Source organism: Natrix helvetica, assembly GCF_964273705.1.
Source record: "Natrix helvetica genome assembly, chromosome: 1".
NCBI classification, from domain to species: Eukaryota; Metazoa; Chordata; class Lepidosauria; order Squamata; family Natricidae; genus Natrix; species Natrix helvetica.
This window is the reverse complement of record NC_138548.1, coordinates 47925547-47939647: the sequence shown is the minus strand read 5'-3', so window position 1 is coordinate 47939647 and position 14101 is coordinate 47925547. Positions and strand designations below refer to the sequence as shown.

Genomic DNA, 14101 nt, shown 5'->3' with positions numbered 1-14101 from the left:
AATATAAAAATCAACCAACCAACCAACCCATCCACCCACCCACATATTGATTGCCAAGCAGTTTCTCCTTATATTTCTTTCAATTAAAATAGCAATGGCCCAAATCAAACAGTTGCTTCTGAGAGGCTATTGCAGTGATGGCTAACCTTTTCGGTACTGAGTGCCGAAACTGGATCGCGCACGTCAGAACACCGGAACCCTTAAGACAGCAGCTGGTCCGGCATGCATACGCACCAGACTAGCTGTCTAGCACGCATGCGTGTAACAGAACCCAGAAGAGCAGCGCACATACCCACAGAGAAAGCTCTGCATGCCACCTCTGGCATGTGTGCCATAGGTTGCCATCATGGGGCTATAGCTAAGATTACCAAATCTGGACTGCAAAATCTGGATGACCAGTAGATAGCAAGTAGCTAAGAACTTTCTTATCTCTTTGCTATTATCCTACTGGTTGTCCAGATTTTGCAGGCAAGAACTCCGTTCTGAATCCCATTGTTTTCTTTTTACAAAACACCTAGAACCAATCCCACTTCCAGATTAACTGAACTCAGAATAGGAAAACTGGATTTAGTTTGTCCAAATTGTGGTCAGCCTATAAAGAAATAACTGAACTTTGGGAATGAAGTGTTCAAACAAAGTGGATTTTTCATTTAATTGTCATCTTTCACTGTTTTTTTTTCTTTTCCATGTTCATACAGTTCATCAGCTATATTAATTAATTTTGCATAAACATTGAGGAAGAGAAACCAAAATTTCAAAAATAATTAAAGAGCATCAATACATGTCATGGAAGTTTGAACAAGATTTCTTTGTTTCCTCAGATTCTGTGTAGATTTGCTAACGTGAAGAAAAAATGTTTGCAGCTTTTGGAAACGGTAGTTCTTTTGCAAATTTCTAACAAATTGCACTTCAGGTAAGGTGAGACAAATTTTCTTCTCCATACTTCATCGCTGATTCAAATTCATTGAAGCTAATAAAGCCATCAGAATCCTGATCAACCTCCCTATAAAAGAAAAACATTTGATACTTTAATTAATGAAATCATTCTATATTTTATAGCATGAAAGTATGTGATTCTGTAAGGTAAAAACTAATATCTAATTGACAAATATCTAAGGCCAGCACTACAAATTGTCAAAATGCTCAGGTAATGAATATATTATCTAAACTCAGAACAGTGCATACATTTGCAACTTTTAAATGTAGCTCTTCGTACAGTATATAGCTAGTTAATTATAGAGAAATATTAAAAAAAACTGGATATCTGAAAGTAAAGACTGTTCATGAAGCCTTTGGAAGCTCCTTTAGGGATTTTTAAAGATTTTTTTTTAAAAAACCTGCCATATATATAATATATGCTGGTATAATATATATCATATATATATATTCGTAGATTTTCACGGGTGTGTCTTGTTGTATTCGGGTCTTTTCCCATGTAAGATTGAGATTGTCTTGGCAATGTTTTGGCGAGGTCATCACGTTTATTCATGTTGTGGGGGTGTTCTGCGATGCGTGCATTTATTCTCCTATTAGTTTGTCCAATGTATGTGGCAGGGCAGATTTTGCATGGTATTTCGTAGACTCCTTGGTTTTCTAGCTGGATCTTGTCTTTGGGGTTTCTTAAGATGTTGGCTATTTTTTGGTCAGTGCTGAAGGCTGTCTTGATATTGTGCTTGTGGAGAATTTTGCTGATTTTATCTGTGGTGCCTTTGATGTAAGGGAGGAGGGCGATGCTGTTGTCCTGTTCTGTGTCTCAGTTCTTGGGGGGGGGGTCGTCTCCCTTTGGATTAGGTTGGTAATTGTTTTTCTTTGGAATCCGTGAAAGTTCTAAGCATTGTATTTATATGGTGCCTGGTTGTGTGTGGCTTTTAGTTGTTAATAAGGGTGTTGATGGCCAGCTATTAACTCATTAGTTGTTGTTTTCTTGTGCACCCTGCCCTCCACTCCTAAGTACCCAGGAAACTGGTGGTAAATCAGCACTCCTATTGACTGACAAGGGGCACATTTCCCAAGCTTCAATCATTTCTCTGGCTATTTTTGTTCCTGCTTGGCCAACAATCTTAGGCCAATCGGGGCCGTCGAAATGATGTCCCGGTGTTTGGAAGCCGTACGGGTCTGGATGGGTGACAACAGACTCAAGCTCAACCCCTCCAAGACGGAGTGGCTGTGGCTTCCGGCCCCCCGGTTCAACCAGATGATTCCATCTCTGGCCATTGGGGGCGAGCAACTGGCCCCCATGGAGCGGGCACGCAATTTGGGCGTCCTCCTGGATGCCCGGCTGTCCATGGATGACCATGTGGCAGCCGTGGCAAGGGGGGCATTCCACCAGGTTCGCCTGGTGCGCCAAATGTGCCCCCTATTGGACCGGGATGCCCTTCGCACAGTCACTCATGCGCTGGACTACTGCAATGCTCTCCCGCCTAGACTACTGCAATGCTCTCTACATGGGGCTCCCATTGAGATGCACCCGAAGACTACAGTTGGTCCAGAATGCGGCCACGCGGGTGATTATGGGGAGTACTAGATACTCCCATATAACACCTCTCCTGCGCGAGCTGCACTGGCTCCCTGTGGTCTATCGGGTGCGTTTCAAGGTGTTGATTACCATCTTCAAAGCGCTCCATGGCACAGGACCTAGCTACTTGCGGGATCGCATCCTGCCCCATACATCCCTACGACCAATTCGCTCTCACAGAGAGGGACTTCTCCGGATGCTGTCCAATAAGCAGTGCCAGAGGGCGGCACCCAGGAGCAGGGCCTTCTCTGTGATGGGCCCAGCCCTCTGGAATGACCTCCCCCCCGACATTAGGATTACTACCGACCTCCGCTCCTTCCGTTCAAAACTCAAGACCCACCTTTTTCAACTAGCCGGCCTGGCTCAATTATAGTTCCATCTTTATCCTCCTGGCAATCTTTTAAATTTGTAATTTTATATTGGGGTATTTTAATTTTAATTTTATTATGACTATTCCTATGTATTGTACTATGCGATTTTGACACCTCCTCCGTGAAATGTTTTAATTGTATAACATGTGTTTTTATTTATTGTACGCCGCCCCGAGTCCCTTCGTGGAGAGGGAGCGGCTAACAAATCTAATAAATTCAATTCAATTCAATTCAGTATCTGCGAAATCATACAGTTTGGGGGATGAGGTTTCTAAAGGATCACAAGAATGGAGCTCATTCTCATAGTGCTCTGGAAGCCTCATTCCCCAACCATTAGGTAAATTCACATAAGAGCAAACTACAAATAGCTATCTGTAGTTATGGTTTTTATATTATCTCTAACATGGCAAAGTGCTGCTAAGCCTATGTCTTGCTAATTATTAGAAACATAATGCAGGACTAGATGGAATTTTGCATTGATTTAGCACAGGTTACATAATACTGTTAAATGCAATAATGCATCATTAGAACGTATCTTCAAGAATTAACAATGACAACTGTTCACCTTGTAAGCTGCTCTACTTTGCTCATTGCTGACTGTTTGTGAAACCAATTATTTTGTTGTTTCTGTGTATCTTTATTTTTCATTCTGAATTATTATGCTGATGTTTGTAACTCTATTAATCAACCAGAGTATGTGCTTCAAACGAACAGCCAGATAAATTGAATAAAATATAAATAAATAAATAATCTGAATGTGTGAGTTTTCAAGTATTATCTAGTTCAAATGAATAACTATGATGAAAATGACATGTTTCATTTCAACGTATCCTTGAAGTAGGAAAAATATTTATCTCTTTGATTCAGTAAATACAAATCAATAGACTAGAATAACTGCTGTTTATTATTCATCAAATTTTCCTAATAATTTTTAAAACTATTTATTTTGTGGCATTCGGCACCTAAGGCTAATCTTTTACTAGAATGGTAGATGTAATTAGTACACAACTTAATTCAATGCAGAATATAAATTACTCTCTTATTATATTAGGTAATTAAAGCATCCCACCCTCCCTGGCTGCATAAAGCCACTGCTCCAACTGGAATTTTAAAATCTCACTGTATTGTCTAAACAGCATAAAGAATTCCTTTTGGTACGCTCTCCAGTTTCTTGATTAATTAAAATGCATATATTATAAATGTTGCAATTGTGCCCCCTCCAATTAATAACCCCCTTTCTAATGCAACACATTCTCTCACTCGGTTCTCAGTGCTCTATTTCCAGATAACATTTTGGATATTCAAGACATTTCTTCAGCTGCTGATCTACTGGATAATTCACTGATACCTGGGAATCTGAGTCAGGTGACAGGAATTGGCACAAACAGAACAAGAGTACTTATACATACAGATTGAATCACAGAATGTGTCTACCACCAAGTCAGATCATTGGTTACCAAGCCCAGTATTGTCAGATGAAAGCAATGTTAAGCATGAATCTTCCCCAGCCCTATTTGGAGAAACTGGAAAATTCAAACTATAATTTCCTCTCTGCACAGTTGCAGCTGGTCTGTATAGTAGGGAACATATTCAGCTTTCCACCATAATTTTGGTTGTCTTCATTCACTGGACAGAACAGACACCAGTGCATCTCAGGGTTGCTATGTGTTGGTGAAATTAGCCCTACTAGCAGTAGGATGCAGTGTCACATGACGTATCGAGATTTTTTTTCCCCTTTGCAAAACCGGGCATGGGTGTGGCCAGTGCATGATGCACCTGGCCCACAGGCCAAGAGTTTGACAGCCCTGCTCTATAGTGTAATATAATGATCATAAAACTTGTATTTCCTACTAATTGTGATTCCCATTCTATTTAACATTTGTACGAAGACACTGGATGTTAATACTGATGACAAATCATCACCGATTGTGCCAAGCTCCTCAGTTTATTCCTGCTTGGACTGAATAATGGGCTTGATATAAGAGGAGTGCAGAAATTAACTTGGGGAAAATATGTAGCTGTTAGTAGAATATGAGCCTAGCCTGGTAAAACAGGAAAGTTGAGAAAGAAATTCAAGATTGTGTTCACTGCTTTTACTCTCTTTGGTATAAAGAGGAAGGACAGAAAATGCTGTCAGGCTTTCAAGATTCTGTTATTATAATATATGTTGATAAAGTAGACATATTTCTTGCGACGTCTATTTCCTGACTTGGCCTGCCTTGAAGGGCTGACATTGGTGAAATTAAAGCTGAGGTTTAAAGAAAGAATTAAAGCTGAATTCCGACAGGTCAGAAGGTTTAGTGGTTGGGAGAATATTTCAGAGGAGAACATGTTTTCCCTAAAAAGATACGTTTCAAATTTGAGGGTGATTCTGATTTTGTCTGGTTCTGTTTTTGCATTGCTAGGCCAGCATAGTAGTAGGGGAATGGTTACTTTTAATGGTATAAAGGTTCCCCTCGCACATATGTGCTAGTTGTTCCCGACTCTAGGAGGCAGTGCTCATCTCCGTTTCAAAGCCGAAGAGACAGCGCTGTCCAAAGACGTCTCCATGGTCATGTGGCTGGCATGACTAAACACCCAAGGCGCACGGAACGCTGTTACCCTCCTACCAAAGGTTGTTCCTTTTTTTCTACTTGCATTTTTACATGCTTTTGAACTACTAGGTTGACAGAAGCTGAGACAAGTAATGGGTGCTCACTCCGTTAAGCGGCATTAGGGATTCGAGCCACTAAACTGCCAACCTTTCTGATCAACAAGCTCAGAGTCTCAGCCACTGATCTAGCAATTCTTTTAGAGAGGTCTCATTTGGCTTCCATTTCTCACATGTTGGTTTCTTCCTCTTTGATAATTATAATCTTACTATGGAGGCTCCTGAAGGAAATGCAAACATTAGAAAAGGTCCATATTACAATGATCAGGCCAGGTGCTTCCAGGAGAGAGCATCTGACACTCATCCTGGATTAGTCCCCAGTAGATTTCCAAGTTGAATTCAAAGCACTGCTGTGTGGGACATCCCTGAGGGAAGCTGCCAAGACAATGGATGCCCCAGATGGCTCTGGAATTTTCTCCCCAAAACAGTTTGATCTGCATCTTCATGGGCCTGTTTATCAAAGACTAAACTTTATTTATTTAAACTGCAGCCTTCTCTCTCTAATAATATTATGGTTCTTAATCTGTCTTATTAATGTATATAATGAAACATTTTATTTATACTTATTTGATAGCTTTTTAAAATCACGCTTTTTAAATTTTTGGTTGGGTTTTTTATTGTCTCGTTATTCTTTGGGTAGGAGAATAGCATAGACAATTATCAAAACAAACAAATAAGACGCATGAGTCAGCTCTTCCTTCATATCATGTTCTTAAGTCATACCTACAGGAAGCATCTTCTTCTCTTCAGAATCTCAATTATTAATTAAATAAGCCAAAATTATAAACCACAGTTTGAAATGGGATTGTTTGGATAAAACATGGCAAACATATCACAGTTTGACCTTATTTCCATATTTAAAAAATCATGGTTAGTTGAAAACAGAAGAAAATTACTTTCATCCCTTTTGTCAGTCATGCCATGATTGCAAGTATATCCATGAAGCAGCAGTCACATATTGTACTACATTCAGGCAGATTAAAATATTGCAAGAATTATGCTATTAGATCAGTGAAAAGATGGTCTAGACTAGAGATACCCACTGGCTATGACAAACCTCTGAGCCGAGACTGCCTTTTGACATGATACAGACAAATGGCTGATGTCATCTTATGCTACGCAACACGTTGACTTCTCTGGGATTTCTAACTAACAATATTAGTCCATGGGTAAAAATTAAAGTATTTCCTTTGTTTCTATAGGTAGCAGTATTGTGAAATTACATTGTGCCATTTGGCATTATAATACAACTTTTTCATGGAATGTTAGGGAAGAAGAGAATTTTAAAAGGTCATCTAATCTATTTCCACTGCTCTTTTCAACCAGATGAAAAGGCTGATAAATGTACAATCCTTTTTTTGCTTGATAAAGGTACATTTTGCTGGCTATTATTATTATATCATCAGCAAACATTGATTATCCCTTTGAACTATCAGCAAAGAATAAAATAAATATTACAATAGTGTTGATTAATGAGGGACACTCAACTAATGGCTTGCCATATTTCAATATTATTACTGTTTTCCATTCCTTGGTGGAGCTGTAGAGGTTCCTATAATTTTCAGGAAAACTCATGTTTTTCACATACACAGGAAAGATGGACCCTTTCTTCTGATCTACCCAGAAACCTGATAGATTTGCTTAACTTCTGAAGAGAGTTTTCCAAGGCATTAGCAGACAATTCTATCGAGAGTCTATTTGGCCTTTGGAACATGTAGTCAAGACAAACTGGTGGTCAGTGTAAATAATAGATGAAGTTCAATTGTACTCCCTGAAACTTGCAAGGATCTAGATGAATTAAAACAGATTTAGACTCAATGCCAGAAAAAGAAAGGGAGTATGGGTGCAGAAGCCAATATTTTCCATTAGATTTCACCATTAGTAAAACTGAACTTCATCATTAATGAAATTCAACCACTAGATATAATTAATTTTCACTACGCAAAGAAGGATTACAATCTGGGATCTCTCTTGGATTCAAGCTTCTGCTAGAAAAGCAAATCAAGATTATGGCCAGGAGAGCTCTTTTAGTTTTGTAGATATCTATTGTGGGCCATTTCTAATCCAACAGGCTCTTTTGACAGCCGCTCATGCCTTTGTCACTTTATGCTAACTCATTCTATATGGGGCTGCCCTTAAATTTCCTTCAGAAGATACAGCTGATCCTCAATGCAGTTGCGTGAGTACTAACAGACATATCACCCACATAACACTACTACTTTGGGAGTTATACTGGTTTCCAATTGGTTTCCCAGTACAATTTAAGGTGCTGATTGTCACATTTAAATGTCAGGACCTAGGTCAGTGATGGCGAACCTATGGCACGCGTGCCACCTGTGGCACGCGGAGCCATTTGTCAGGGCACACAAGGCACTGCCCTGTCAGCTGGCCAGCGCGCATGCGTGTGCTGGCCAGCTAAGTTCACCTTTTTAAAAGCCATTTTTTGCTCTCCCCAGGCTCCAGAGGCATTATAGGAGCCTGGAGAGGGCAAAAAGAGCCTCCCCCGCTCCCCCGGAGGCCCTCCGGAGGCTTCCCTGAAGCCTTCGGAATGCTTAAAACAACCCATTACGTGGAGGGCCTGGGGGGGGCGGGGGAGGCTCTTTTCGCCCTCCCCAGGCTCCTGTAAAGCCTCTGGAGCCTGGGGAGGGCGAAAAAAGCATTTAAAAATGGGTGGGTCACGCGTTGTGCACGCATGCGCACTGGGGGGGTCGTGCATTGCATTATGGGTGCGGCACGCCCGCACACGACCCCCCTGCGCTCCCCCCACTTGTGGCACGCGAGCCAAAAAAGGTTCGCCATCGCTGACCTAGGTAGTTTTGAGACCACTTTCTCTGAGGAGAGAGAAAGAAAGAGAGAAGAGAGAGGAGAGAGATGCTTTGGGCTAAAATCTTGATTAAAGAAAAAAAACCTTTTCACTCTGCTATTTAAAAGGCAAATACTTTGTTTAAATACGTAAGGCAAAAAGGAAGAACTTAGAACAGAATGCAATGCAAATAACTAAGAGTGCAAAGCCATTCTTGCTTACTTTAATATTCTCAATAAAAGTATAAACAAGAACTGAAGTGGTAATGAATTTATAACAAATCATAGGAACCCACAGGGCTCTCCGGTCATGTTTTGTTTTCTGCACACTTATTCCCACACTCTCCTGCCTCTTTTACTGACAATGCCTCCTATAGCTATGTATTATTTCTTTTATTATTTATTTAGAAAGCCCTGTACCAGTTATCCCGTTACATTGAAAAGCAGATCCCAAATGGGAACAATTAAAAGCAGTTTATGATAATCTTTAAAAACCATCAATTAATATTGAATTACATAAATAATTCAATAAAAGCTTCTAAAAATAAAATACACGGCTTAAAAGCTTTTGAGATAGGGGAAAATAATGCCAGATATGTAGGTGCACCACTTCAATGAGTGCCTACAAAGCAGGATAAATCTTAAACCACTGCCTGAAGGTTAAAAAGTTCAATGCCAACAATATCAGAATTCTTATTTGTTTGTTTGTTTTGTCAAGCGTGTATAAGATAATAGATATAAGTAAATACAAGATTATGGATACGAATAAATGTTAGGGCAGAGATGAGAGACACATTGGTGCGCTTATGCAGGCCCCTTACAGACCCCTTAGGAATGGGATGAGGTCAACAGTAGACAGTCTAAGGTTAAAATTGTGGGGGTTTGGGGAAGAAAGCACTGAGTCAGGTAAAGCATTCCAGGCATTGACCACTCTGTTGCTGAAGTCGTATTTTCTGCAATCGAGTTTGGTATGGTTTAGCTTAAATTTGTATCTATTGTGTGCTCGTGTATTGTTGTGTTTGAAGCTGAAATAGTCATTACAGGTAGAACATTGTAGTAAATAATTTTATGAACTACGCTTAGGTCAGACCAAAGGCGGTGTAGTTCTAAGGTGTCTAAGCTCAAAATTCCAAGTCTGGTGGTATAAGGTATTCTGTGCGAGCAGTGGAGTGGAGGACTCTTCTCCTTTGTGACTCTGGACTCACTCAATTGTGTTAATATCCGAATATACAGTGCGGGTTCCAGACATTGGATTCGGATGGCATGCCACAATAACTATTATATAATTTAAGTAGTAATGTTTCTTTTTGGAGAATGTATGTTGTCAGATATTTATTGTCATTCAGCAACCACCCTCATGCTTTATCCTTTGTTTAAGCCTTTTAAGCATGCCAGGAAGAGAATGAAAGCCAGGCAGAAGAGAAGAATGCCATAGAAGATGATTTTAATACCGGGATTATGGGAGTTGTTAGTATAACAATGTTTAACACTAAATAGAAGTTGGGGGAAATACCAGCTTGTAATTTTATAATAATATTTATGACAAGACATATAGTAATAGACTAATATATTACTCTACAATGCTTTACAATACTGAGAGGTTTCAATGTCATTGCCCCCAATAATCATGTCCTCGCTTTACTGACCTAAGAAGGATGGAAGGCTGAGTCAACCTTGTGATCTGTCAGGATCGAACTGTAGGCTGTGGATAGTTAGTGTGCAATACTTCATTAACCATATGCCAGCAGGGCCACTATGTGTGTGCGTGTGTGTGTTCTGTGTATACACATACACATATATATATAAGAAAGAGAAAGAGGAGAGAGAGGGAGGGAGGGGGAGAGAGAGTGGGGGAGGGAGGGAGAATAAAATGCATCTTTTTATAAGTTTAAAGTGGAAGCTAGTATTGCAGGACTGCTAAATTGTCAAACTGACTGTACACTTTGTACGAAGAGTGATGCCTGGGGATGAAATGACCCACCAACTGATGTCTCAAGGATTGACAGCTTTTTCAGTAATCTGTCTTTTTGCCTAATAAATTATCCACTGCTATTTATTTCTAATACTTGTACCTTTGTTGATGAGCTTCCTGCAGTGCTCTGCAATTTACTCAGATGCATGAGTATTAATTTCACTTTTAAAAATGCATGTAAAGAAAACTAAATAAATACTTAACAAACGTGGAACAGCTACAGAAAAGAGTGTTATGGTTTTTAGAATAATGTAGTACAGACATAATGACAATCAAACCAGTTATTTTGAGAAACGAAACTATCAAGGAAGCATTTTAGTTGCAATGGTATCATCAAGATCTGTAGATATGTACTCTCTAAAATTGTCTGAAGTGCTCTCCAGTTTTTCAATGGCAAACTAATTTAAAGTGATGGGATTAAATAAGAAAGGCAATATATTGTACTGAAGAAAAGGGTTCAAAGATTAAATAGAAGTGGCTACTTTTTATTGGAAATTCTTTATTTCTTTTATGTAATAGGATCCATATTGAAAAAATGTGATTAATGAAAGCAATAGTTTATTATTTGGGGGGCATCATTTTAAATAAAAACAAGGTAGTAAGAAAACTCGTCTCATTGACAGTTGGGATACTCATATAACAGTTGTGAATGGACTCATATACATATAAGTATATGCATATGCATATAAGTCTTCTATTAAATTACAGGTAGACTTCAACCTATGACATTAATGGAGCCTGCCCATAACAGTCATGTGTCATAAAGCCCAATCCAATTTTACAACTTTTGTGGTGGTCATAGGGTGGTTGTTAAGCGAATCCACAGTCATTGAACAAAGCAATGGTTTGCTTCATGTACATATCCAGCACTTTTTCATCCGATGTAATCAAAGACCTAGACCACTTAGCAATATGCATTTCTACATGTACTCTTCCCTTGTAAGAATGTACTGGAGGACCATCTTAACTCCAAAATGATAAGATGATATGGTTCTCTGATTATTGTAAAGGCAATCTTGCCATTACATCACAGGTGTCAAACTCAATTGTGTCACGTATTGCGACATTTTTTGACTTTGCGGACCTGAGATGGGATAGGCCTGCATTGACGCATCCAGCCCACAGGCTGCCAGTTTGAAATCTCTGCATTATATTATCTTGAAGATATTCAAAGCAGAACGGAATTACTATACTCAATTTTCTTGCATCCTGGTTTCCACGTCTTCCAATGTTAAAAATATTTATAAAATCAACTACTCTTGTGGAAGTGATACTATTTACACTAAATTATTGCTTTAAACCAGGGGTCCCCAAACTTGGCAACTTTAAGACTTGTGGACTTCAACTCCCATAATTCTCCAGTCAGCATAGCTGCAGCCTGTCCCTTTAAGATACTCCCCGAGAGGGAGGGACAACCATAAAGGGAGCAGTAGCTCTGCTATGAATGGACTCATATACATATTTTTTCCTACCGGGTTCTGTGGGCGTAGTTTGGTGGTGGGGGCATGTGACTGTGTGGGCGTGGCCATGCATGACATCAAGTTGGCCATGCCCACTCAGTCACAGGACCCACCACCAAGCCACGCCCACAAAACCAGTAGTAAAAAAATTGAATTTCACCACTGGACCATGACACATTTATAGTCATTAACAAAAACCAATACTTAGGACAGTATTGGCGAACCTTTTCAGCACCGAGTACCGAAACGGGAATGGGCCATGCACGCAGGGGAGCACCAGAAATTGGAAGAGCAGTTCCCTGGTGCGCATGTGCGCACTGGGAAGCTGAACTTCCAGTTTCTGGCATGCACATGTGCGCCGGTCACCTAGTCTTCCAGTTTCTGGTGCACATGCATACATGAAGACCAGATGAAGAAGAGCAACAGGCAATGGCTGGTGTGCCCAGAAAGATGGCTCTGCATACCACTTCCAGCATGCGTGCCATAGGTTCGTCATCACAGACTTAGGAGGTCAAACTAGATATGTTCACACCTAGAATATATTATTTCCTTCCCTCAATGAGTGATTCCCCCTTATCTGTTGAGGTATAAAAACTCATTTAAAAGATTTCAAACAGCTAGATAGATATAGATTGCTATCATAGCTGCCCTCTTAGTAAGAACAGATGGAGCAACAGAACTTTATATTCAGCATATGCAATTGCATAAAATATGCATAAAAACACTGATGTGCTCTAATGTTTATTAATAGAAAAATGTGCCACAAAGCTACAAATCAGAAAACAGAAATTGTACTATATTAATCTACACTTTCAACATCTGCTTAACTACTGATTAAATTATGTCAGCTTTGTTCTCAATACAGCACTAATAGAGACAAATACAAATTTATGGATGCTTTTGCTCTATTAAAAAAAAAAAGCATATACGCCCAAGCTTTTTCAAATTCCATTAATTTTATTAGAAAGGAATGGATATTCTGGGCACCCTCTCACAAAACTCTAAATCACTTAATAAGAGTTAGGATTTCTCTGGATACTTCTTTGTAGTTGTGCTCATTGAAATATTCAGCTTTACAAAACAGTCTTAGCAGACTACGGGCTGCATCAACCCAAGGATAATATCAAAATTAAGGTAAGTGATAGCAGTGCTCTATACTGCACTACTGAGTTTACATTTGGAATACTGTATCCAGTTCTGGTCACTATAATACAAAATGATGCTGATGACCTAGAACCCTGATGGCGAACCTATGGCATGTGTGCCACAGGTGGCATGTGGAGCCCTCGATGCTGGCATGCGAGCCATTGCCCAGCTCAGCTCCACCATGTATGAATGTCTGCCACCCATCGGCCATTTGATTTTTGGGTCTCTGCCGTGCATGCGCGGGATTCACATGCATGTGCGGGGGTTGGAGAGGGGAGCATGGGGGAGTTCCCCCCAGTGCCCTGTTTTTGGTCCCAATAGGCTTCAGGGAGGCCTGCTAGGCACAAAATGGGGTGCAGGGGTTCATACGCGTATGCACAGAGTGCAGAGAGGAGCAACTGAGGGAAGACATGATAGCAGTCTTCCAATATTTGAAGGGCTGTTCCAGAGAAGAAGGCATGGATTTATTCTCCATAATACCTGAGGGTAGAATAAGAAGCAATAACTGGAAGCTTATCTGAGGAAGGTCCAACTTGGAAATAAGGAGGAATTTCTTAACAGTGAGATTCCCAGAGTTCTGGGTGCTTTATTGCTGGAGGTTTTCAAGAAAAAAAAAATAGACAATTATTTTTTCTGAGATGATATGAGGACTCCTGCACAGGGCCCAGGATTGGACAATCCTTTCCAACCCTATGATTCTATGATTTTTGATAGTGTCTTTATCCTACATGAATTAGCTATTTGTGAATGTATAAGTTTATTTTTGCTTGGTTTCAGTTAAACCATTTGAAAGAACAAATTTCTTTCAGTGAAACTGGCCGGGATTTTATTATGAGAAACTAGAAAGTGTAAACCTTAACTAAGAATGTTTATGTATATACAATATATCCTATCTTTCATTCAACTGCTATTATTTAAAACAGTGTTTCTCAAACTTGGCGACTTTAAGTCCTGTGGACTTCAACTCCCAGAATCCCCCAGCCAGCATAGCTGGCTGGGGAATTCTGGGAGTTGAAGTCCACAGGACTTAAAGTCGCCAAGTTTGAGAAACACTGATTTAAAACAAATTTAGATTGTTTAAAAATACAACTTTTCAGGAAGATATTGGCAATGATTATCTTTTTTTCATCACAAACTGCCCCAATAGTTATGAATATCAGTTTAAAACCTGAATATCTTGCTCAT

The 14101-nt window shown here is 39.7% G+C and overlaps 1 protein-coding gene across 1 annotated transcript in view; it reads right to left on the bottom strand.

Annotated features, from left to right (window-relative positions):
* Positions 1 to 633: 633 nt before the first annotated feature.
* Positions 634 to 14101, bottom strand: part of EFCAB11 (EF-hand calcium binding domain 11) — a 56585-nt gene continuing 43117 nt past the window's right edge. Inside the window, exon 6 of the mRNA XM_081936935.1 lies at positions 634 to 1003. Within this exon, the coding sequence (XP_081793061.1) occupies positions 910 to 1003 (94 nt within the window). The 3' untranslated portion in view covers positions 634 to 909. The remainder of the gene's footprint in view (positions 1004 to 14101) is intronic.